The 26706-nt window shown below is 43.4% G+C and overlaps 1 protein-coding gene across 6 annotated transcripts in view; it reads left to right on the top strand.

Moving 5' to 3' along the window:
* The window catches only part of GRIA3 (glutamate ionotropic receptor AMPA type subunit 3), a 275024-nt gene extending 249120 nt beyond the window's left edge, over nt 1–25904 (top strand). For 3 of the 6 annotated variants that reach the window (XM_081808311.1, XM_081808310.1, XM_081808309.1), the window contains exons 14-17: nt 1293–1540; nt 16442–16556; nt 19164–19411; nt 23658–25904. In XM_081808311.1, coding sequence (XP_081664437.1) covers nt 1293–1540; nt 16442–16556; nt 19164–19409 — 609 coding nt within the window. In that variant the 3' untranslated portion in view covers nt 19410–19411; nt 23658–25904. Of the gene's footprint in view, nt 1–1292; nt 1541–2102; nt 2218–16441; nt 16557–19163; nt 19412–23657 lie in introns of those variants that run through there. The other 3 variants (XM_081808312.1, XM_081808314.1, XM_081808315.1) reach the window with 3 other exon arrangements.
* Nucleotides 25905–26706: the final 802 nt, after the last annotated feature.

The raw sequence follows: 26706 nt of genomic DNA, 5'->3' as shown, positions 1-26706 counted from the left end.
CCCATAAAATGACACTTGACATCATGGCATAGGTTTCTAGTTTCTACCGTGCTTCCTCACCTCTGGTCAAATAGCACTTCAGAATTTTTCTGTAGGGTTTTCATTCCTAAGGACCTAGCTCCCAACTCAGTTGGAAGTTCTGGGGTCATTGAGATCACACTCCCTTTATAGTCTCCAGAATGCCTAATACAGAGCTATAAGCATTTAGTACATGTTCTAAGGACCACCTGAATTGAGATGAAATTTAATGGCATTAAATTCAAAATCCAAAATGGTAAAGATGAGGGAAACTTGGTTTGGCAGGAAGAACTAAAAGTTGGGGTTTGGCCTCCACCTGAGTTGAAAGAGGGACCCTATTCACTCTCTATTATATTCTTCACACCCCCAGTAGAATGCTTTAGATATAGCAGATGCTCAAGAAATATTTGTTAAAAGGATGGATGAAAGGCTAAATACATGAATGCAAACTCAGGCAGTGTTGTGCTAGAAAATAATGCTCCAATGACTAGAAGCAAACCGTGTGTCTTTCCATTCTGTCTTTGTCAGATATCTGGGGTACCATGTCTATCTCTAGGCAATCTAATTAAAGAGAGGCATTGCTAGCTCAAATCCTATGGGAGATAGACCAAAATTGTGAGCATTCTGGAAATAGCTTTAGACATCGGTGGAGTTTGACCAGACGAAGAGAGGGTTTAACAACCGCCATCATGCAGAAGCAGAGATGGGATTGCCTTGCAGAGCTCCTGCAGATAGTGATAAAGGTTGGGAGTTACAGAGAGATAAATTTCAGCTTGGAATAAGAAAGGACTTTCTTCCAATAATTGATGCCCTGTGCCGGAGTGGGCTCACTAAAATGGTTTACTCTTCCCTCCAACGGCAGTTTTTTTTCAGGCAGGTAAAGGTAACCACAGAGCAGGATATCATAGGGGAGATTCCTGAATGGAGAGGAAGATTGAACCAAGAAAGTGTTTTTCAAACTAGATTGCAAATCCATTAGTGGAGCCACGAAATCAATTCAGTGCGTCCTGACTTGTGTGTGTGTGTGTGTGTTTGCAGTGAATTAGAATAGGGTGGAAAATATCAGAGAGCATCACACATCGCAAAGACAAGGGCAGTTTTGAGAAACCGATTGTGGAACCACGCTTACATATGTATGCGTGTACCTACCGGGTCACAGTGTGGCCTGCTCTTCTTCCTGCGAGTGGCAATCGAGCACGTTCAAAAACCACTGTGCCGAGGCCTTTTCCAGTGCTAATATCTGGTAGCTCTAAGAATTCTTCTCTCTGTTGCAGAGGTCCAAAATTGCAGTCTATGAGAAAATGTGGTCTTACATGAAATCAGCAGAGCCATCTGTGTTTACCAAAACGACAGCAGACGGAGTGGCCCGAGTGCGGAAGTCCAAGGGGAAGTTCGCCTTCCTGCTGGAGTCAACCATGAATGAGTACATTGAGCAGAGAAAACCGTGTGATACCATGAAAGTTGGTGGAAATCTGGATTCCAAAGGCTATGGTGTGGCAACCCCTAAAGGCTCAGCATTAAGGTGGGTGGAATAATATAACAATATCCGTGTTGTTATAGTATTCCACCTACCCTGATGCATTTTGTTGTCATTTTCTTTCTTGTGGATTTTGAGGTAACTTTTAAAGTTTAAAACCTACACTATTCCATGGAGTTAAATAAGACGGTAAATTATGGTTTCATCGATTTAATGCATCCATTTTTTTTTTAATGTTCTCTCTCTGTGTTGTCCTCTCTGACTGTTTGTTGCTGTTTTAATTTTACAGTTCAACGGCTTTTTCAATTTAAATGGTAAAAGCCAAGTTATGGTGCCATATGTGACGAATGTTAATTGCATGGATGTGGTGTTCTTGTTACTTTTTTTCTCAAAGACGATTTCCCCATCCCGCACACTTCAGTTTTGAGCAAATGTTATCCTCCATGCCACCTTCCAATATTTAACCCTGTATTTGCTGTACAGACATTTTTATAGCTCCACGTTCTGTGAAATTTAGCCAATTTGTCCTCTTGTGCTCCTTTTTATACGTTAACGATTTCCTAAGCATTTGTGCATTTTCTTACAAGTTATGTTTTATCGTTTCAAGAAATGCTGTTAACCTGGCAGTATTAAAACTGAATGAGCAAGGCCTCTTGGACAAATTGAAAAACAAATGGTGGTACGACAAAGGAGAGTGCGGCAGCGGGGGCGGTGACTCCAAGGTCAGCCTCAATGTCACCACAACCGGGTACCCTTAGTGACGAGTAATCGGCAAGACTGTTATCTTATTATTGAGGAGAGAGCACAAGACTCACACATAAGGTGGAATGACCAGGTTATTCCCCTGCCTGGCAGCTTTGGGAACCAGAAAGACTCCAGGGCACTGCCCGCATTTTTGATCTAACTTGGGTCCCTTCTTAAACTCCCAGACAGAGGCTCCCCCTCCACACCCCTCCCTTCCCCTCACATGCCAGACTGGTTGCCTTATGAAGGCCATAGTGTGGGTTTCATCGGCCTAGGCTTTCAAGAGCCCCAGGCTTGCCTTAAGACTATCCCTGCCTGCCTCACACCAGTGGTGTGAGAAATCAAATCTACCTACTGAAAAGTCAGGTTACAGCCTTTTTTTTCCCCCAAGGCATGACGGTTGCTCACAGAGGGTGGTTGGTTGGTTGGTTGGTTGATTAGAGTTGGCTTCTTCAATTATGTGTATGAGTGATGAGATGGTGTTCTTGATATGTGATGGCCTGTTTAAGCTGGCCCCACTTAACTTGAAAGCCAAAGAACCAGCTCGGTTTCAAGTTAAATGGGGTCTTTCTTCAATAGGCCACCCCATATCCAGATTTGGCAAAGACATTCTGTATATTTAAACAAGTGCGTCGTCTAACTGTGATACTCCATGTGTATAAATCCCTGATTTGGCTTCTCCTTAGCCATGTTCTTGGTTCAGGTAGGTCTAATTGTTATCCAGGCTGCCTTCATGAGAAAATCCATCTTACTTGGCATTCCTTTGGCTCCACAATGCTCTTCAGGGCTAGAAAGAATGAAACGAATAGCATTCATCCAAGCAACAAGAAATAGGGGCAAGCTCAGAAGCCATGATACCAAGTAATGGAAGGACATGTTGGGTAAGTACAAGAGAGGACCTGAAAACAAAATCCTCCATGACCCAAAGGGCATGTGAATTATATTGAAGCATGTAAGATCAACTCTTGTACAACCAAGATACCCATGGGCATCTTAAGGTGAAGAACAGTGTTTCCCACACACAGGCCAACAGACAGGCAAGCCAACCCTTTTCTCCTTCAGAGACAATGGTTACACCTCTGCTCTTCTCTTTCTCTCTCCATTCCTCAGGATCCTGATGGAAAAGTTAGTTGGCCAGTCTGCAGTATATTATGGGTTTGGAAACACTGATACAGAGCACTTTCAAAGAGATAAATTCAAATACAACTTTCTTCAGCCCATAATCTTACCACGCATTGGCGAGGTCTTTTATTGTAAAACCTTGATTAACCAGAACTCATCTAACCAGTACCCCAAATAACTGAATTTCCCCTCCTCAGTATTCCACATTGATGAGAAAGCAGCAATAGTACCAAAAAAGAAGAATTCTGCAGGGAATTGATTTTTTTCTTTTAAATCACTTGCCAAGAGATGACCTATGGTTAGGTCACATTCAGCTTTGTCTCCCATATCTTCTCTCCATCTGGATTGACCCTCAAACATTAGAGGCTGCTTCCCGGAGGCGAGAAAGTGGATACAAGCATTTTTGGGGGGAAAAAAACATGTTGTTAGCCAAGAATGAAACAAAATGAGTACTCTTAGTGAAAATTCTATTCCTCCCTTATGGATTCCAATTAATCAAGGTTTTACTGTGTGTCAGAAAGCAGTAACTTCCTTTCCCACCAGTGTGAACCGATAACATTGACAGCTTAGCCAAGCTTTCGGCTCAGTTGAGTTTGCAGGGGCTAACCTGATGCCTAGAGCATTTAGCACCTTCTTCCTGGTCTTTTTCTCGTGTTCTTAGCAAGCCACGGAGAACCTAATTTTCTCACTCAAGTGAGTTGCAGAATGAAAAGTGAGCTGGATTGGATACACTGCTCTCGTGACTCCATCCTTCACCCTCAGCATGGTTACAGAGGAGCCATGGACTGTGTCAAGATGCCTCTAAAACATCCACATGATGCCAAGTGCCCAGAAGTTTTCAAATAACCAGATGTTTGCTGTTACACAAACCAAAAACAAATCTGCATGTAGTTGGCCGAATTTTTACTTTTCACCCCGAGGTTTTGGTATCCTGAAGACCCCTAAAACTTTAGACCGGCTCTTTGCTAATTACAACCAACAATCAAGCTTTTCTCTTTTTCCTCAGCTGATACTGCTGCAAGGTTATCAAGTAACCTTATTGCCAGCCCACGATTTCCAGATGATCTGATTTTCGATATGCAAGTAGGAAAAACAGTTCAGTAGAGCCTAAATGTTTCCAGCTTCTTTGACACTAGTGCTACCTGCCAGGCATCTTTCAAAATCACTTGTTTCGGTCATCCCTCCAGCCAGCCTTTTGAAATAAGTCAACCCCTTTCTCAGCTATGGATAATAGTATGATGAGTGCCGCATCTCCAACGATTGCTTATTCTGTTTCCGGATTACCAAGGAGTTTGCCTTTGTCCTCTCCCTTCTCGCTACCTGCTGTTTGCTGAGAGTGAGCAAGAGAAGGGGCAAGAGATGAACTTGAATTTGTTTTTACCACTATTTGGTGGTGACGCCAAAAGCAAATCAGTGGAGAAGGTAGAAAAGGCAGCAAAGCCCCGTTAATCTGGAGCCCTCAGATTTACAATTTGTGACAAACCTGACAGGGACCAGTGGACTGTCTACCCGCATAGCATCAAGAAAGGGGCCAGGAGAGGTTTGTTAAGCAAATGAAGAGTTTAGATTGTCAGTTGAATTTCTTCCTTAAGAGAACAAATTTTTTTCGCAAACATTGCAAGCATTCATTAGATAGCATCATATTTATTACAAATCTATCTGCTAAAGTAGTTCTCACAAGGACCTCTACTACGGCAGTGTATTATAGTGAGTTTGAATTACAAAACAGACCTAAAGTAATAAAGCTGTCATTCCTCAAGCCTGTTTGGTAATTCAGGACTTTCTCATTGAGACAGTCTTTCCTCTATGTTAGTCCAAATCAGCGAGGTTTGACTGTATTAGTAAAGTGGCTTGAGAATTACACTTCCGCATTGTATCCCATCCCCAGGTGACCTGACAATTGACTGTTGAATGTACCATCATTTCACTGAGAGTGAGACCCAGAGATGGTGGTGACTTTGAGATGGTCACACAGCTAATGCTGTCACAAATCTCTGCTGACTTTCAGGGTCACCTCTTGTGATAATATTGCAGACAGCAATTGATCACATAGACCCATCCAATGAGCAATGCAAAGCTGATTGCATATGAGATATTTCCACGAAAACCAGGTTCATTCTCAACTACCTTGGTTACAAGGCAATTGGCATATTTAAGCCATTTCAGCCCTCAGTGCTGATTACTAAAAATGACAATAATCACAAAGCCTGACATTTATGAGTGCTTTTACTTTTTCAAAAACACTTCCACACCTATTATCTCTGAAACCAGGAGAGGGAGAAAAACCTACAATACTTATCTCTCTGTTTCTCTCCCGCAACCTTAAAATAATAAGTGGGCAATTATGTTAAATTGTTGACTTTTCCCCCCTGGCATGAGACATCATGAATTTTCAGCCTACTCTCAAAAAGTTACCCTTCTACGGAAGGAACCGACAATTTTTCAGGCTGTTTTAAATGTGCACATGCTTAAACTAATGCAACAGATATTTATTTTCTTTCATTTCCCTGATTTTATCTCATTTTTGGAATGCAAGGAATTAAGACAAGGTCAGCCACTAAGGTGGCCCCTGCACCGAAATCCTGCTCTGTTTTAGCCATTTCCTGAACCTGGGCTAATAGGACACAAACAAATCAGACCTGATCCTTCCTTGATGGACTATAAATGTACAGCCAAGGATCATGAAAATTAGAGCTGTGGTTTGGGAATTTTTTAACCTGCAAGTCACCCTTTTGTGTTAGTGCGTTATTACAATGTGTTGTGTAAATGCGGTAATTAAGAGCCAGTAGGTTGTTTCAGCGATAAACCCAGATCACGGGGGGTTTGTGACATAGCCAGTGAAAGTCTGTCTCTGTAAATCACAGCAGAATAGGGATTTAGCTGCTGAATTACCACATAAGCACATCAGCCTCCCTCCACAGCTGCCTGTCGCCTCAAACTTTCAAATTCTTCTGATTCCGCCCCCGCTTACCCTGCTTCACTCCCTTAATCTTGGGGAAAGGGCACCAGCTTAGCTTTCCTATGTAGCTGTACCTTCCTAAAGGGGGTCTGCTCTATGAAACAAGCTACCTGTGCCTGGCGGGACAAGACTTTGTAAGCCCTCCCCCCACCTCACCCTAAAATTGTCCCGGCTTTAGTTCTATCCAGGAATTTAGACTTCTAGTGTCCGTCTTTTCCAAGCTGACAATCAGCACGCTTTGTGTGCTTAGGGGAACACTGGAACAGAATGTTTCAATGGAACCACCCTGAACCGCTTGTCTGGAAAGAGAGTTGCACGACCAGTGCCTTACCTTGCAAGGCATATCGGGAAGTAAGGGATGACGATGGAAGAAATGCAGTTAAACTTTGATTAAGTAAAGAAATGGTTGAGTGATCATTATGATTTACAGAACCTCGTTAGAGAAATGCAGCTTTGTTATCTTCAAAACTATATAGGGACTAGAATAACCACTGTGACGCTAGGAAAGCATTTAGGGAACTTGTTTTCCTAAATTCAAAAAGTGGCTTGCAATTAAAATTAGTTGTGTTTCTTTTCATGTGGGTGCTTTCAAAGGACCTAAAAAGAGTTTGTTCTCTTAAGAAATTCAAACGCGTCCTTCCTTCCTATCACTAGCAATCATGTTTTTGATCTCCTGCATTTGCTTAGCAAGTCTCATATTCAAAGACAGTAAAAAGTTATACTTTAGAACAGCCTGCTTTCAAATGCCCTCAGCTTCCTATTTGGTGGCCCTTAGCTGAATGAGGTGATACTATGTTTCCCATATGTATAAATGAGATCCTCAGTTTTGTGTGTATTTCTTCTTCCGTGTATGTCTACAATCCTCCTCTCCTATGCCACCGTCTCTTAACCACTTCTCTTCCACACCCAGAATTCTTTGACATTCTTGGGCCTTGGGTCACGGATGTGAATCTGCATCTGCCTTTTACCTGCAACAAGATGGACCTTTTATTGGCAGAAGCCATCCCTAAAGGTAGACATTTTGGATGCCCAGGGTTAAGATGGATCCCAATGACTCTTTATTGACACTGTTATGTGTGTAGGCAAGAATCATTACAGATCGATGGCACTTCCTGGGTCTTAGAAGAAGTTCCTGTGAATCACCGAGACTGGTTTGGGATCAAGGAGTAGGGTGAGTATATTATGCTCTTCGTTGGTTTGCATGTCTCTGTGCTGGTGCTGCCTCCTGGAAGTATGAAGAACCTGACAGTTTTCTTTGCTGGTAGTGACTAAATTTGCTCCTTGAACTTTACTCAGGTCTTCTTCCCAAGAGCAAACCCTCACTTTCTCTCAAGTGGCTGCTTCAAGCAAGGGACCTTTTTTGCCTTAAGAACTGAACCAGTCCAGTGACTGCCAAAACCACTGATTTTTGCCAGATGGTGTTAAAGAATCAATTCTACCACCAGGAAAAAGTTGTAGTCCAGAAAAAAAAATTGTTTTAATTAATCCATTCTAGCGATTTTTTTTTTCTTGGCAATTGCGTGGCCTTAATATGATTTCTATGATTAAGACGTGATGATTTGCCTTTGGTGTTATCCTGATAACTTGAATGTGTTTCTTATTGACAAATAATGACTAAATGTTCAACACCTGAGCTACTGAAAGAGCAGCAGGAGAGAAAAGCCTGCAGGTAAGAATGCTGTTATACAATTGCCGACAGGAGAGACACGGCCACAGAGGCAGAGTGAAATGGTGTGTGTTTATACCCTTTCTGCCCCACTAAGACCAAATCATTTGGTTTCCTTTCATCTGGAGAGAAGGTTATAGAACTACACTCTCCGAAAGGCAAGACAGCCATGGAACCGAGACATGAAAGATTTGAAATGATTGAAATATATGCAATGAGGGTGGGAGTTGAAGTTGGTGGAGAAGGGTGGGGGCAAATTTATGGAGAACAATGGAAATCCATTCTCTTTTGACTTTCTAGAGAGCGGTACAGCATTTGGCCCTTGGCACGTGAGGCAAATCCCCATTGGTCGCAGGTGGCAAAAGTGTGTTGCACACTTTAAAATTCCCTGTAAAGCTGAATTTCATCTGGCCTTGAAGGAAATATTTCTCAAAATACAAACTGAAGGCAATAGCATACTTTGCATCTAAAAAAGAGAGCGAGCGAGCAATCAAGAGAGAATGAGAGGGAGAGACTGAGTCTGCTGGTGTGTCTTATGTAGCCTCACTGCTGGAAAGGGCAGAGAAGTGGATGCTGGACTGCGTGCTAGGAAAGTATGGAATGTGTCCTGGCCTGGCAACCAGTAGTCAGCTTTCGGATCTGATAGATAGACCCCATTTGTTGCAATCTAATGGAGCGTAAGCTAAGACTGATTATTTTTCTATGGGTCATGCTCAAGAGAGGGCTTTTGGGGAGAAAAGAAGATGCCGACACCCATCAGATTAAACTCTCGATGAACATTTTGCCTAGAGTCAGGGGCATGAACTCGACGTCTTCAGAAACACGTGTCATGTGAGTTTCTGATCTAATGTGAGATCGGTTTCTGTCTGTCTTGTCCGGCTAGGTTTTTCTTTCTTGGTGCCATTGGAATGAACTCAAGGAAACACGTTTATAAGTCATAAAGCCCAACCAAATTTGATAGTTTGAGTTTTTAATGGATCTTAAAACAGAGTTTTCAAGTGCATCATATCAATTATGACTTGGGGAAGTACCTGTGGCCACGTTTTAACCAAAACTGGCTTCTCCAGATGCTTAGCATCTTCCCTGAGCTCCTTCTCTCTATCAGGGACAAACGGAGTAAGAAGTCCTCCCAAACAAATTGGGTTGTGTGAGTTAGTCCACAACCAATAATGGTTTTGGATTCCTGTTCTAAAGGGAGAGGTTGGACAAAGTCCCGGTTTTGCCGAAGTCCATCAGTGAAATTCACAACTTGTGGACTCAAGGGGTCTATCACTTTGAATCTGAGTGATTACCGTCTGGAAATGCACTGGCTTTACTCACATATCCACAAGCGACTTCTGGAGCTGCTTCTCTAGCATAGATGCTCATTGATAGGTTTCAGTCACTAGCATTGTTAGGCCCTTAGTAAAATGACTCACAGCTTTCAACTCCTCATGTTATATGCATGCATTATTGAATTTGCTCTTTGCACTTGTATTAAATTATGGTCTAATTAGCAAGGAGTTAAATAGGTTTGAGCTACATTTGTGAACTACATAGATATAAATTCTCACTCAGAGGGAGCTTCTAGCAGCTAAGCTCTGCATAACTCTGCAAATCATTGTAGCTGCCCCTGGGGACTGAGGGTTGCCTGGGTGGCCAGAGCCCAATAATGCCAGCAGTTGTATGGAACATGCTCCCAGGTTGTGGAGAAAGCTCAGGCTGATCCAAGGGTAGAAGGGTTGAAATGACTTAAATCCTCATTCTCCTAGAGTCCTGCATCCAGAAAGCCCTGTGAAAGAATTGGATAGAGACTTTTTTTTTTTTTTAAGGGCTCCAGATTCTAGTGTAGCCTAGGGCATATATTGAACTACGATGACCTCTAACAGCTAGTGTATGGAGAGGTGACCTGTCCCACGGTAACCAACAGAAAAGAATATAAAGGACCTTAGAGTAAATCTAATTTTATCTAGCAAAGAATCTTCTCTTGGTTGGTCATCAATTGGCTTCAACTTAATAAATCAAGACCTACCTGGGCAGAGATGTCTCTAGCTGCCTATCTACACATGCCTGTGATTTCCTGAGTGATGCTAGGAGTTTTTCAGAAAAGGCGAGGGAAGCAAGTGAGCAATTGGGAAAGGTGACTTGTCCCCATGAAAACCTGAAATATCTTCAGTAGAAAAACCAGTGAAAGAGAGGATGGCAATCCTCCCTCCACTGGGCTGAAGACAATTCTAAGAAGTCATTCAACAGGAAAAAAATCACTAGGTACCAAGAAGCAAGGGTCAGTAAGTTGAAATGAGGTTTAGATGAGGCATGCGGTGAGGGGAGGGCTTCCAGCTTAGGTTGTGATAAGCTTCCATCGTCAGCATCCAGAGGTTGTGTTGTTAGAGCAGGTTCCTCACTAACTATGCAAATACATCACCCTTACTCATATATTTCTTTTACTTCTCTGTGATCTCCTTGTCTGTCTCTGTAAGCTACGTATTTACACGTATATCTACCCCTCCTAAGGGCACCATTGAAGATCTTCTGGCATCATTAATTAAACAGGCATTTGCTCTTTAGGTGTCCCTGCTCAGAAAGGAGAAGTGAAGCCATTCAGAGCAGAACCTATCCCATAGTCTCTTGGGCAGATAAATCGTACTGCCCCTGGGATCCTGTATTTTTCAGGCTCAGAGACATAGCCACAGTACAGATTTTTATATCAACCCTTCCAGGATCACCATTGGGAGGAAGCAACTTGGTCATTAATTCACTAGGCCATTTTTTTCTTCTTTCCCACTCTGGGGAAACTCAGCACCCTTGCATCACTCTCCCCACACTTCTCTGTTCTTTGTTCATGGCTCCAAACTACCTATTTTGGGGTATTTCCTGAACTCAAAATTGAAAAATAAATAGGACACTTCTTTTGAAATATATCAAAAATTTAGTGACTTTGTGTTTTTTTTTTTTTTTAAGTAAACAGTTTCTACGTTCACAGTAAAGGAAATGGTCTTCTTATCCTAAAACTGTCTCCATATGTAACACTGGCCATCACTAAGATAACACTGACCCAGCTGGCACATGCCAGGAATAAGCTGGAAACCTGGACACCCGCCACCCAGGCCTGGATGCCTTGGATTTGTGAGCACCGTCCTTTGTAGCTGAGGTCCTGCCAGGTGTGGATGGCAGAGATAAGCAAAAATCTGTATCAGCCAGTTACGGGTTTTGTTTTCTTTTGTTTTTTTTCCAAAGTAGGACTCATTTTCAAAACATTATGAATTACATTACTACCTCTATTAAAAAAAAATAGATGTCACTCCATGACTGTTCCCCACGCTCAGGAAAGCTTCATGTGCTTTCAAATGACGCTAATTCACCTCTGCTCTTATGCTCTCCATCTGCTCACCAGTCCATACACATCTCTATGACTTCAGGTGCAGCAGATCGTTCTCTTCTTAGGGGGAGCTTTACACTCTTCCTCCCTGAACAGTTTTTAAACAAAACGGAATAGAGTGTTGGAGTTTGTAAATAGTTACTCTGGTCCATGTCCCATTTCCCAAAGAAGCTTTGAATTTTAACAAGGAATGTTGTGCACACTTAAAGGTATGCAATTCTCAGGACGGAATTTCAGGTCCCTGTGAGGAAAATATTTTTGGAGCGGGGGACACTCCCCAGACCCCCTGAAAATACATCACAAAGCTCTCCTGTTCTCCCTGAAAACACATCACAAAGCTCTCCTGTTCTCCCCCTCAGCCTCTGGACCCTTGCCTTTGTCTTGGGAGGGCTGTACCCAACAAAACGTTCACAGCAAGCCCGCCAAAGGGGACAATGCCTGACTAATCTCCATGATAGGAATCTGACCTAGTTTGTTTAATTCTTTATGTTCTCTGTTGAGGTGAGTACAATAAATATTTCTGACTTATAATTCTCTGAGGTATCAGTTAAGGGCCTGCAGTAACTGCTCTGAAGCCTTCCCTTGGAGACCTATGGCGGCAGCACAGTGAAAGGCCCCAGCCACCAGATATGCCCTTGCTAGGTTGATAGCTATGTGGAGTATGGTGGTCCCCAAAGACAAACTTCATTAGGAACATCCAAGCGCAAAGAACAAAAATAAAAAGGACTGCCACCCTTTCGTGTGTTCCATTGGAAAATGCACTGTACAGAGTTGAACAGATATTCATTTGCCCTCTGGCCTGCGCCATCATTTGCTGTGTAGGCTTGAGCAGGTTGCTTAAACTATCTGTGCTTGGGTTTCTTTACTTACCAAGTAGAGGCCATAAATCTCCCTTCTTAGGGTGATCATTAAATTCGAACAATAAGTAGAAGTATGATAATTTTGTGAGATCCCAGGCTGAAAAGCAAAACTCTAAAAGAGAGTTCTCTATTCAACAAGCATTTGTTGAGAGAACAATTCTAAGCGGGGATACCAATATGTAAGCCACGGTCCCTGCTCTTGAGAAGCACACAGTTTAGGGGGAGTTACGAGACATGGGTACAGATAATAAGGAGGGGAGAAAATACTGAGGTGGGGAGCGAAAATGGCTTCATGGAGAAAGTGACATTTAAAATGACCAAATGCCCACCTAAATCCTCTTCCTGTAAAAGCTCAAATTGTGCGTGCGTTCGTGCGTGTGTTGGGGGAGGGTGTCAGCACATGTGGTTGGTTCGGATTGAGCTGGGCAATCCCGTAAGGTACAGTAAGAAAGAAAATCCTGGCAGTTTTTCTCTGCCATCTCAGGAATGTATTCCACCCCACAGTAACAAACAGTTCTAGGAGATTTAGGCCCTTAAATCATTTTCTTTTCTTGGCAGCTATCCTAACCTTGTTAAGTGGCATTATCTGTGATTTCTGATTACAGCTTTTATGCTCCTTGGCTGTGCTGTTGCTTGAAATGTTTGTTTTTCTCCTTCATTTTTATTTAGAAATTCCCAAACACACATTGGTTCCCTGCCAGATTTCATAAGCCCTGTGATTTTTTTTCCCCCAAAGACTAAACTTCTAAAAGTATATCATTTGTCAGGTTTCTCTAAAGTCCTGGGGCACCGGATGAGGTCTGGATGCTCTAAGGCAGGGTTTCTCAACCTCGGCCCAGCTGACCCTGGGGGCTTCGGGGTGGGGGGCTGTCCTGTGCACGGTAGGGTGTCTAGCAGCATCCCCAGCCGCTATCCACTAGGTGCCCGTGGTGTTGCCCCACTCAGTTGTGACAATGAGAAGTGACTCTAGACATTGCCGAATAGCCCCTGGAGGACAAAAGGACCCCTGATTGAGAACCTTTGCCCTAAGGTAACCTCCATGGTAACCACGGAGGCCACAGACGTGGAGAGCAGTTACCAGCCTTTCTGTGGAGGCCACTGGATGGCCTTGGGCAGGGACAGGCCATTTCTCAGAAGTTGCATTCTAAACTGCTGACATACTGAGCCTGGGTTTGGGCAAGAGTGGATGGTGGCAACCTAGGATAGGCCCCGGCACAGGAAAAGCTTTCCCTTCTCCCAAACTGATGCTCCGCAAACTTTGCTTTGTCCCAGGACCCCTTAAAAATTATAGGGAACTCCCAAAAGATTTTATGTGTGTTATACCTACTAATATTTACCATACTGGAAATTAAAATTGCATTTTAAAAGCATGTATTCATTAATTTATTTTAAAATAATAAACCCAATATATGTTAACATAAATAACATAGTTTTTATGAAAACTGACTATAGTTTTCCAAAACAAAATTAGTAAGGAGTGGCACTGTCCTATGAGTTTGCAAATCTCTTTAATATCTGGCTTCGTAGAAGAGAATAGGATTCTCATTTCTGCTTTTTCCTTCAATCTGTTGCAAGATCACGTGTCGTGAAGCCTCCAGGAAACTCCACTGTGCAGCAGGAGGCAATAAGAGTGAGAAGGGCAAGGAAGGTCTTAGTATCATTAGAAAAATAGTTTTGATCATGGTGACCCTCTGATGAAAAGGTTTCAGGGATCCTCTGGGGGTTCTTGGGCCACACTTTGAGAACTATCCCCCTAAACTAACATGTAACACTCGTTATCAATGTAGCTCACTTAATGGTTGACAACCTTCTTTAAAACCCGGGCTCTCTAGGGAGATATCTCTATTTGGACCATAGCGTGAGTGCCTTTAATCAGACTGCTCTGTTCCGGAGATCCAGTAAGAGCCACTGTCCTAAGGAAATTGAATGAAGTCATCTGAAGAACATAGTAACTTGAGGGAGGACAGGGACCGGTAAGGGCTTCGTCAGAGAGCAGCGGGAGGACGCTGCGCCCTGTGCAATAAGAAAGGGGGAAGCACAGAAAGGAGAAAGAAAATGCTTTGTACTTCGTGCTGTTCTCCTGATGGAATCAGGCACCCAGGTGCCATTGGGAAGCATCCCCCCACCTTCGGAGCCTGGGGGCCAGTGCCTGGCTTAAGGCATAGGACTGGGGGTGAGCTGGTGATAAAACAAAAACTAGTAAGGGGAAAGAAGAAACAGAAGGGGGCCAAACAGTGGGAAGTAGGAGAGAAGGCAGTTCCAACACTGATCTCGGGGCCATAGATGGCCTTTCTGTCCTTTAAAAGTCTTAGACTTGGGGCACCTCACTGCCTCAGTCAGTGGGGCGTGCAACTCTCCCTCTCAGGGTTGTAAATTCAATCCCCACGTTGGGCATAGAGATTACTCAAAAAGAAAATCTTTAAACATAAATAAATAAGTGAAATTAAAAGTCTAAGACTTAACTCTCACTGCCAATAATATCTTCAAGAGGCTCCAAGTTTTGAGTATCTTTTGTTGCTTTGCATCCCAAGCCAAACCTGTTGGCATTTGAGAAGGCTAAGGTTCTGAGCACTGATTGAAGGAACTTGTTTAAAATATAAAAGGACCTCAATTTCCTGGTGAGATACAAAATGCAGATATTCCGGCTGCCAAGCCCGGCATCAACCGAGAAAGTGTCACCTCCCTGACACTCAAGGTTTATAGCTTTCCAAATCTCAAGTACTCTGAAATTGCATATTATTTTTAAATGATGATACATTTCTCGGAATATCTCAGGATGAGATGGTCCCTCTGCTCTCAAAGGCAAAGGGGGAGAGAAAGGAAATAGCCTTCGGGGACTTGGTCCGATAGAGGCCACATCTCTGGGACTACAGGAAGTCTTCTCAATGACCGGATATGTTGGTGGGTCCAACATATCCCAAATAAGCTAAGAAATTCTATGGCATGTTCATAGTCACAGAAATTTGTCTGCTTTCCCCCTTGTGAACTGGTGGCGTTCAGCAGAACATGCACTAGTATTCACAATATTGTTCATGTGACTCTGAACCCACAGTAGCTTATTGCCTTGTAATAGAATTATGCCACCCTCTAAATATAATGCATTTTTTATCTAAAGTTATGAGAGATACTTTACTTAAAATCCATTAGTTCTAGAAAGACGACAGGGTAAAGGTCACTATTCCTATTTTACAGCTGAAGAAATTTCTAAGAGAAGAAATCTTAACCGGGGACCAGTAGGGTTTCCTGCATCTGCCCAGTGGCTCGGACAGCAGGCCCAATGCTTTAAGAGGCGGAGGGCTACAGAGCAATGGCCTGGCCTCCTGGAGCTGTAGGAGCCTCTCAGTTGAGGAAGTCTTCTTTTAGAAGAACAGCTTACCTAAACTGCTTCTCTACAGTACTACTACCCACAGTGGCAGAATCAGTTTGCCATCTTAGATCATGCCATATTAATAATCCATTTTTAAACAATCTGGTTCACCCTCTGGTTATCTGAGTGGACCGCCGACCTACGGCCACACCAGAGAGACAGCCGGTCAGTAACAGAAACAAGCCAGAGTCCAGTTCTCTCATGGTTGAAACCCCTCTCAGCCACAACTCAGAGGTCCACGTTCCACTCTCAATCCTAAGGCCAGGACGTGCGTAAGAATTCAGTTTGTGGAGTGAAGACATGTCTGTAGGACAGTTCTTTCTGAGATCAGTTTCATCTGGGCAACAGATATGTATAATAAAGGACAACTAATCAGAAGGCACGTTGTGCACATAGAATCTACTTTCTCTTCTGTTCCGATTCATCCTTTTGTCTTGTCCCTGACCCCTCCCCCCCGCTCCTCCATAGAGCTTGCTTTCTGTCTGGAAGTACAACAAGACACCCGGTTAGATCAAACCTAACACACCTCCGCCACAAAGCTACCACGAGCTGCCGCCGGACGATTGTCACTTGAGGGGAGACCCCCTCCCCACCACACACAACCTATCCGAGGAGTGCCTGTTTTTCTATCCTCATTATTTAACAGTGTGTGCCGATTACTCAAAGCGATATGGGCAGGCCCTGGTAAATATAGCGTTGCTGTAGTGTTAACTTTTTATAAGGTAATGCTCAGGTTGCCTGCAGTGTTCTAAAATACTCTGTGGCCAGGGCCCCCTGCTTTATCGCTTTCTATAGTTTTAAAGTAGTTTGAAGCTTGAATAACATAAAATAACATAATATAATGTTATTTATGTTATTTCCCACGTGAAGAACGCCTGTAAACCTTGCAGTATTGAAACTCAGTGAACAAGGCATCTTAGACAAGCTGAAAAACAAATGGTGGTACGATAAGGGGGAATGTGGAGCCAAGGACTCCGGGAGTAAGGTCAGTCGCTGAAGGTCTTTTTGTACTGATTAGCAATCACATTTTGAACCACTGTTTATTTTCTACCCCAAAACGGCTTTCCTTCCCAACACACCCCCCCCCGACACAGTGGGACCCCTTTATAACACCAGCGCTAAAGGCACAAGGCGGGCGCCCCGCCGGCGGAGACATGCTGCAGGGCATCAACCATTGACCTTGAGCGGACCGAGCTAGTGTTGACATTGGAACGCAATCCAGCCCACCGCACTTCCAAAGCTGTGCAAAGACTGAGCTGTGTTATAAGGGGGTTTTACTGTATTTCACATTTTGAAAGTTCAAAGAGAAAACCTAACAACAACCACAACCAAAAAAAAAAAAGATCCAGTTGTGACAGTACTTTCTCTTAACCTCTTACAGTGTCAGAGACTTTGTAGTTGTAAATACCTTTGGTTATTTGTACATTATGTCGATCCCATGTGAAAACAGTCAAAGAAAGAAATAACAAAGACTGGTCTCTGTAAGCAGAGTGATTAGCCTCCTCCCAGCTGCTGTCGTATTGAGTTCAGCATCTATTTGGATCTCGAATATCATTAAGTCTGTCACACTTCTCTCTTCCAAAGGTGTCATTTGAATCTCTGTACGTAATACTTTTGAAATTTAGTCGCATGCTCCTTAAGGGTATACATTGTCAGGATAACATCACATTGATAAGCATGAAACACTCTTCCCCGCCTCCTTCCTGCCCCCTTTGCTCCCCTAAGAAAGTTCTTTTTAGTTTCAATTTTTGCCTTGCCTTTTTTTGAACTAATATTGTGGTATCAGTTAATTCATTTCATGAAATGCCACTCATTTCCCCTGCGCAGTGAACCATTTTGCTACTGGTTTTCCACATCCCATGGCAGGGAATTCTGTGAAACTTAAATACGTGGAAATGGAAACTGTTCTTGTTGCTGCGACCTAACGCGGATTATGTCCAAGGTTATGTCCTTTTCCCCCGTCAAATACCACATACGTGGAGCAATCTCAGGGCAGAGGGACGGTTGCTGGAACTGGTCCATTTCCTAGTGGACCGTGGAGCATTCCTTGCAGAAAGCCTGGCCAGCCTCCTGAAGGAAATGACCCATTGTTTCATAAGTGACAGACATTCCCACTTCTCTAGTTACCTGTCATTCACCCTAGAAGAGTGACCATTTGAGAGGTTGTTGTAGACATGAGGCTCACACATAGCCCCTCCCCGACCATGCACTTCAATTCCAATTGGCCTTCTTATTAAAGTAAACAAGTATAGTGCTGGTTCCTATAACAATAGAATCAGGACGTGGCCGTATCATCTCTCCATTTAATCCTCAGCTAGCTGAGCCACAGTGTTGCGTGTCAGCTCTGGCCATTATCTGCTCACTGTGTTACCATGTCAATACGATATCCAATTCACTGATGTGACAGTTTGGGTATTCCATACAATGGCATTCAGCAGCAAAATGGTTACATTCCCTCTAAAAAGACTACAAAATGCTATTTTATTTTATTTTTTTCAAAGAAAGGCTCCGGGCCCTTGGTGTGTCCTACCTCCAGGTAGGGCTCAAGGCACCAACTTTTTTCTTTCCATTGTTCAGCAGCTCAGTTTTTGCTTTTTCATGCAGGCAGATAGTCAGATTTGCACAGTTCGACCTGAAAGTCACTGACCGGCTTCCTCAATTTTTTCCCCCCATTTTAAATAGAAAACAGAGAAGCATAGTAATTTTTTTTTTTTTTTGTAATTATTCACTACATTCCCTGGAGTAAAGCTAAAAATGAGCTGGATTTTTTTTTTTTTTTTTTTAATCATCAGCCTCTTAGAAAAGCTTTCTGATTTGTATGGAGCCAATTCAGGACCCAGTGGGTCCTCCTGACAGTTTTCCTTAAATTCTCAGGAAGATGGAAGGGAGCTAATTCTTTGTGCTGGGCCCTTGTTCCAGCAGCGTGAAGACTTGCTGCCCTGAGGATGCGAGCTCAGCAACCAGTCCCCGAAGGGAGCAATCTCTCAGCCACCAGGGGAAAGGGGAGAGTTAATCCCTTTTAAACAAACCCTCGATAAGTAACTCCCCAGATAAGAATATCAGGAACCCCTAATATTCTCACCTGGTATCTTAAAGACAAGTTGTTGACAAGTTTGTCACAGGGAGAATGAGGGAGAAAGGGGCGTTGCGGGCCAGAGAGGGGAAAGAGTGCTTCAAGTTCCCAAATGAAAAGAGTGTTACATTTCTAGAGATTATGGCACAGCTCAACTCTGGCAAATGGCACTTTGCGGCCGGCAGAGGAATGAATTGGGCTTGTGTTTACACTTCTGCTCCCGTGGCCAAGCGCTGTTTTATTTAGTCATTGATACCATTTTGAGGTACCAAAGGAATTAAGGAGTCAAAGTAAATGAACAGCTAGGTGAGGACCACAACTGTCAACAGAAGCACAATCTACCATCTTGCGGGCCATTGTGAAACATCAGCCAGTTGCCAGAGTCGACTCATAACACTTACTTACATCAATGTTTAGTTATTTTGCAACTTAGAACTATCCTATATAGTTGTCATGTATTGTGATGTCCCATTGCTTGTGTTTTCCCCAAGAACTAATCGCGTTGTTCATTTCTCTTAGGACAAGACCAGCGCTCTGAGCCTGAGCAACGTGGCAGGCGTTTTCTATATACTTGTCGGAGGTCTGGGGCTGGCCATGATGGTGGCCTTGATAGAATTCTGTTACAAATCACGGGCAGAGTCCAAACGCATGAAACTCACAAAGAACACCCAAAACTTTAAGCCTGCTCCTGCCACCAACACTCAAAATTATGCTACATACAGAGAAGGCTACAACGTGTATGGAACAGAGAGTGTTAAGATCTAGGGGTACGGTCAAGGTCTAGTAAACTAATCAGCCTTACCTTACTATATGTTAATCTCTCTCTCTTTTTCTCTCTCTCTCTCTCTTTGTTTTTTCACTTCAGTTTGTTGTTTCAAGTATTGTCTGTTCTTTGCAACCATTTGATTCTTTGAGAACAATGGTTGCACTTTCTTGTCAGGCAGTGCTGCTTTTCTAATAGCGCCATCAGAATCGTACTGTGGTGTGTGACCCAAAAGGAGAAGAAATTCTCTAGAGTAGCACTGTTCAATGGGAATGTTTGTGAACCACATATGTGAACCCCATGTATGATCTGAAGTGCTCTACTCACCACACTTTTTAAAAGTAACACAAGTGAAATTAATTTAATGCTACATTTTCTTTACCTTAACATATCCAAGATCTCATCTCAACATGTTCTCAATATCAAAAGTGAATGAGATAGTTTACGTTATTCTCTTCATGCTACGTCTTAGAAATCTGGGGTGTATTTTATACTTCTGCTACATCTCAACTCGTACTAGCCACCTGTCGAGTGTTCAGTGGTGGCATGTGGCTGCCATATTGGACAGTGCAGTTCTAGAGAAAGCAGTGGCCCTCGGACTGATGGTAGAGTGAGGAATAGGAGTGGGGCACTGACGTCTTGACAAATGCAGTGCTTCTGTAAGAGCACGGTGGTTCTCTTAAGCCTAAGCCTGAGACCATTTCTTTAATCTTTGAGTTCCTTTGTTGTCCCTTTCTTGGAACTGATATTCAGGTAAGTGTCTCCCAAAGAACAGTCTAGGCTCCCTGCTGTTGGCTGCCCCAAATCCATATTTAGATGAACCTGACTAATGCCACCTTGACTCCGGCAGCTACAGCCAAACCCCCACCCCTACGCCAACCAGTAGCTCAGATGTGTTCAAAGGCAAGCTTAAAGTGGGCTAATCTGTCCATTCTGGAAGTGTTTAAGAGAATATAGTCTTGTCACCTTCAAGTGCATCTGTCATCACTAACACACCTATCTGAAGGGGAACAGAACAATTAGCAGCTTCACAGCCCCCATTCTAGGTGGGAGGTGCTTTACCTCATGAGTCAACATCAATACGAATTCCTTGAATGCTCTCGAGTTTCTACAAATGCAGTATTTGCATTTTGATCTCCTTGTATTTCACATTGTGGAACGAAATTCGGCCCCCTTTTAAATAATACTTCATGCACATAAATCATGTGTCTTCACCATGGAAAGCATTATCTTGTTTGGTGAAGTTGCTGGTTGTTCTCTCCTACTGCAGACCGCAACCCTCTGCTGCAACATGAACTAACCCACCCGCTGAGTGTTCCCATTGCATTGCTGAATGGACAATACATAGATCCATCTGTAATTAGCATTGTTTGCATTGCAAGCGTTTCATGTTCCAGTGTGCTTACAATATTTTACTCTTGAGTAAGTTATATACGCCCATTACAATTCGGGGCACATGATTTGCTTTTTCAGAGAGTAGAACATGGGTGATTTCAGCTTACCTTAATTATATCCCAAATTCCGAAATACTGGCATCCAAAGAAAGAATACATCTGAAATCGGCATAACAGTTTTCCAAGTGCTCTCACATCTATTGCCTCGTTTGAGGCAATGGGTCACGAAGTGTTTTCCCTTTCAGGTAACTAAGACCCAGTCACGCCGAGTGACTTGCTCAAGGCAACACAACTAGGTAGTGGCCATTCTAGGACTAGGACCCAGTCCTCCTTCCTCCCATAGCTGGATTCCCTTTGCTAAACCATTCAGCCTCTAACCACCCATGGCCTGGTGGCCTCCAGGAACCTTGAAATCCCAACGGGATCCCGTCAAATGGAAAGCAGATCCTAAGTCTGTGTCCCACTTGTTTACCAAAAAAGGCACGTGCCTCCCTTCTTACACATTGCACGTGAGGTTGTATAGTCAGTATCTCCTGCTTTCCCCAAAAAGAATCTTTCTGAGACAAGCATCAGGACTTGGGGTCACACAGCCCCCAGACCCTCTTTATTATCAGCCATTCCATCCAGGAAGCTATAGTCTCTACTCCTCGACTACCACAGCCTCAGTCTCTTGTTAAAGCCCAGAGCAGTGCTTCTTAAACGTCAGTGTACGTCGTGAATCACGTGGGGAACTTATGAAAACGCAGGTTCAGGTTGAGCAGGTCTGCGATGCTACCTGAGAGTCTCCATTTCTCACAATCTCCCAGGCCATGTTGCTGCTGCTGGTCCAGGGAGTAGTAAGATTCTAGAGAAAATGATCTCAGGGCATGTAACTTAAGGAAGGAAAGGAAAGAGGGAGGGAAGGGCAGAGGGGGAAGGACAGAAAGAGGAAGAGAGAAAAAGGAAGGGAAAGAAAGAAAAAGCTGGGGTCGGCAAGCCTCTGGGCAGAATGTTGCAGTCCTCAAATGGAAACCCAGAAACGAGATTGCCACATCTGTCTCCCTGGCTTCCCTTTAGTCATCTTGGTTGATCCACTTTGTGAGGCAAAATGCAGGCTAAAAGAGGCAAAAATCACATTTTAATAGACATCAATGCCAATGTTGTTAGGGCCCAGTTAGCTAGCACCTTGGCAACCATCCTAGGATGAAAAAAAAAGCTGGGGAAAGCCTCAGCAAACAAATCTGTCCTCTGAGTCTATGTGAAGTCTCCACACAAGAAGGAAAAGCCTCAGAGGATGCCAGAAAAATCCTTCCATGTGTCAGTCCAAGAGGCACACAGCAAGCTGAGCAGGAAACAGAAACCTGTCTGCTGTTCTCAGCCAGTTTGGTCACGTAATGTTGGTTAAGTGAAGGGTGAGCCCTTTATCCATTCATCTTTTAATTCCCACAAAGTTCTGGAAGATCTCCTAATGACTTCTCATTTGTTACCTAGTTATTAAGCTTCCAGTTCTCTGAATTGGCCTAGATCTGTCACGGCCGATGCAGGGGCACAGAGATCAAGAGGCACCCTGAGATTTTACTTTTATTGCTAGTTATCAGAGCCCACCTTAAGAGTTTGGGGTACCATTAATTCTTCAGGAAAACTGACTCCAGGGCAAATCACCTGCAAAAATATGATCCAGGTGAAACCTGGTTAATAAAGACCAACTCCTGGAAGGGTGGCCCCCAAGCATGCCTCGGCAGGTGACTGGCCGCCGAGTGTTCCAGATTCCCTGCACCCTAGAGCTGGCTCTGCTAATTGTCTTAAGAGACTCTTCCCAATTTCCCCATTGCCGTCAAGAGCTACTTCTAGCTTCTTTGGTTTCTTCAACAATATTTTTGAAATGCTTCTCATTTTCAAGACCTCAAGATGCCTGAAGTTAAGGGAAACGATTTCCATTTTTCCCCTAAGACGGTTCCATTTTGTCTTCCCACAAAATGTTAACTTTGTCCGTGTGGCCCATTTTCAAAATGATCAATTTTCCTTCTGCAGCCCATGCATAAACATTCTTGCTGGGGAAATTGTCGGCTCAGGGGAAAAACAAGGGTTCCCTTGGTATAGAGGGAAAGGATGGAGGAGAGGGGTATGAGCTTGAAGAAGAATCAGGAAAGTGCCCTGCGGGCTTCAGAGTCAGGGGCAAATGAATGCCCTGCCCAAGTTAATCCCTCCTACAGTGGGGGCAGCATCAGCATCCCAATCAGGCCTCTAACATCCAAGCAAAGACCCCATGGATGCCAAGCCTGGGTACCACCGTTCTGACTTCTTTCTGGTATGTGCTGCCCCTTTAAAGCCTGTGTGCTATTTTCAGATTGGAATAACCAAGGCTGTAGGTATTGAGACACAAGCTGTCACTTTTCCAGCAATGAACGGCACATTTTCTCTCGCAGTCAAATGGATTTCAATTGAGCAAGCCACACAGAACACTGTTTATCCTCTGTCTTAGGTAAACAGTCCCCTGCCACAGGTTCTGCAATCAGAATACAGCCCACAGGTTAGTTGTTCTGCATATGTCTATATAAATGCTATCAAGACTTCCTAGTCTACCTGCATCCTAAGTGATCAATGCCTGGAGTTAGACTTCACGTGACATCCATATATTCCTTAGTACAAGGCACAGTAGAGAAGGAACCTAATTTAACCGATGGCAAAGCTTTTGCATCGGGAGAGAGAATTTAAACAGACTTGTTGCCTAAAGTCAGTCAAACTGGGTGCAGCCCCAGCGATGCCAGTTTGAGAAAACACTCATGGTTCTCGTCCAAGATAGACTGAGCCGTAAGAAACATCGAAATCCCTAAGAGAAAGCCCATTCACATGGAAGTTACCCCCTTGCCTTTGCAGGTCCCGTCCCACTGGCGGCATGTGATGAGAGGAATCACCGAAAACGTGGCTGCTTCAAGGATCCTGAGCCAGATTTCACTCTCCTTGGTGTCGGGCGTGACACGAATATTGCTGATGGTGCAATGACCTTTCAATAGGAAAAACTGATGTTTTTTTCCTTCAGTGCCTTATGGAACACTCTGAGACTCACGACAATGCAAACCATCATTGAAATCTTTTTGCTTTGCTTGAAAAAAAAATTAAAATAAAACCAACAAAAAAAAATGGACATGCAAGATTCCAGTATGTGAAAAAAAATCTTATTAAAAAAAGTCAATTCAACAAAAGCCATTCTGTGATACCACTGCTCAATATACAAACACCACGTTCTTTAATACACACACACACGCACACACGCACACGCGCACAGCACACACACACACACACGCACAAAAAAATTTTTAATTCCAGTTCAGCAAATAGGCCCATCTCAGCTAAAATAATTAATTCCTCCTGATTAAAAAAAAAAAATCTCTGACTCCCTGTGTTTGGGAAGACAGACTGGCATTTCTTCTAGGATCTGCTGACCAGATGTTTTTGGTAGTTCCTGTTGGTAGTGATGTTGTGTGAACCCTCTTTCCTTTCAACGTTGCTGAAATGTGTGTATCTTTAGAATGTAAATGCGACACATAAGAAAATTCAAACACTTTGGAAAAGGGACTAAGCCTTGACTTCTCTGTGTTCTTAAAATGGTTTCGTGAAAATGCTTTGATAACTTCCCACTCGGTGAAGGGATTAACAGAGCTTTCGAAATTGACTTTTGTGTGTAGCAAGGGACGGGGCACTATCAGGCAAACCTCTCGGTGCTTTCCTAAAACGGATCCCGGGGCTCTCCAAGAAGCCTGGAATTGCAGCTCACAGATCTGTTTTTCTTGCTTCAGTGTGCATTTTAAGTCAATACAGCTGAGTATTTAGCATTGAGGTGAGGGAAATGCTGCCTACACTCCCAAATGTTTAGAGTATCTTTCTCAGAAACAACACTGTGTTTAGCTCTGCTTTCTCCGCTAAGTATGCCTTTCAAGTGTACACCCCGGAGACAGGACCGCGTCGCAAGGCGGGCCAGTGGGTTCAGACCACAGTTCTCAGTCCGACTTTTACTCTTGCTAGGTCTGTCTTCCCAGCTGTTGCCTGTTACTGCCCGTGGCTCTCCGTCAGACTGCATGTGTCCTTTTCTAGTTTGCAAAGACTAAAACGCATTCCCAAACCTACTGCTAAACCCAGGGCCTCAGCATCACTCCTAGGTCCTTGCTCGGAGCCATCTCTCCACTGTCTCTCTCAGAAGAACGCTCCACTGCTCCACGGGCTATCAAGTAACTAATTGCGCACCTGCCGTTGGCATTATCGGAACAGTCAGAGGAAATAGTCTCCGCTCACTAATTACCTCCTATATAATGACGTATGCTTCCTGTAGTTCAGTAGTTTGCTCTCATCAGTGACGTGCATTGGGAAGTTTCCAGACTGTAAAAACTAGGAGCTCGAATTCATTTCCCAAGTGTGACCTTTAGATGCTTAGCCGACTCGCTGCCCATTTGCTCTTGTCTTCAGAAAAGGAAGGAAGAAGTCTCGTTCCAATGAAACGTTTCCAGAAAAGTGTAATATAAACTTTCATTCCAAAAATTGTGTCATCAGCGAATAACTCACCTGTCAAATTTTAAATGGTATTGAACAAACAAAAAGAAAGCTGTTGTGTTTTTGTTCTGTTTTGTTTTCATGAACCTGTGACTTTCAACTTCTGAATGCTATGATGTCCAGAGCAGGAAGCTGACACCGTGCAAATGTGAAGTTGTATAAAACGAATCAACCAACCTACACACAAATGTTTTCAGAGGCACTGTATAAAGAGAAATGTATGTTTATTGACTCAAATCAGTTTTTCAGAGGAAACTTCACTGGGAATGAAGAGGCGGGTAAATTGGTTTGTTATTTTTTAAAAACTTGCATGTTTAAAAAAAAAACATTGATTGCTTCAAATCTCTGCTACTAACTTCAAGCTATGGGAGTTTGGCGGTAGTCACTTGAGGATTTTTTTTTCCGATTCTTTTCTTTTCGTTGTTAAAGCTGTACTTCAGTGAACAGAAAAATTGCCAAGCAAACTAATGGCCATAAAAGCGTAAATTGCATGTGTGGGCATAAATTACGGAGCCTCATTGCCATGAGGTATTGTACAAAGTTTTAATACATTTTGTAAATAAAATTGTAAAGAAAGCATTCATGTCTGTGCTTTGACTGTTTAAAATTTACTCGGATGCAGGTGCTAAGACGTTATTGTTCACTAATTTACTTCCCACCGGAAGCTTTGCCAACGATGTCACAGTCACCTTGCCGGTGATTCTCCTAAAGGATGACGCCACCCCTGCCCGACACTCAACTGCAGCCACACATAGTCAGGCTCAGAGCCCTTAACCTAAATAGCAGTGTGCCACCCAGAACTTAGGTTGGGATTGTGGGGATCACCTAGAGCGAGATGGTGTCTACAAGCAGCAAGAAGCAGGACTTCATTGATAGGGAAAGTTTGACCTCAGGGCCTTCCATTCCCATTCTTTGTCTCCTCCACCTTTTGGGACCCTCTCCTCAGAGGCTTTGACCCTAACCTTGGCCTCGCATCCTCCCTTCTCCAGATCTGACCTCCCAGCAAAGTGCCCAAACTAAGGATTGATGTTCTTCAATAACATTTCCAATTGCTTGCCCACATCATCACAAATTATGTGTCCTGGTGCTCTTAGGTAACTGGCTACGTTTTGTACTGCTGTCCGAATTCCTGAGAGTAACTTCACATTCCATTGGAAAAGAACCTTCATTCCACCCAGGGTCACTGATCTAGAGTGCAGAGAGAAGTAATGAACTCAGGACTGTACTGATTTTACAACAGTTCTGCGAGAGAAATGAAAGGCCGTAGATCTAGTCTGATTTGTAGATTCTGAATATGGAATACAGTTTTTTTTTTAAGATTTTATTTATTTATTTGACAGAGAGAGACACAGCGAGAGAGGGAACACAAGCAGGGGGAGTA

This window comes from Leptonychotes weddellii, chromosome X (assembly GCF_054177405.1).
Source record: "Leptonychotes weddellii isolate Sample4059 chromosome X, ASM5417740v2, whole genome shotgun sequence".
In the NCBI taxonomy this organism is placed as follows: Eukaryota; Metazoa; Chordata; class Mammalia; order Carnivora; family Phocidae; genus Leptonychotes; species Leptonychotes weddellii.
The sequence above is the reverse complement of the archived record's forward strand: the minus strand, read 5'-3'. Positions and strand labels throughout refer to the sequence as shown.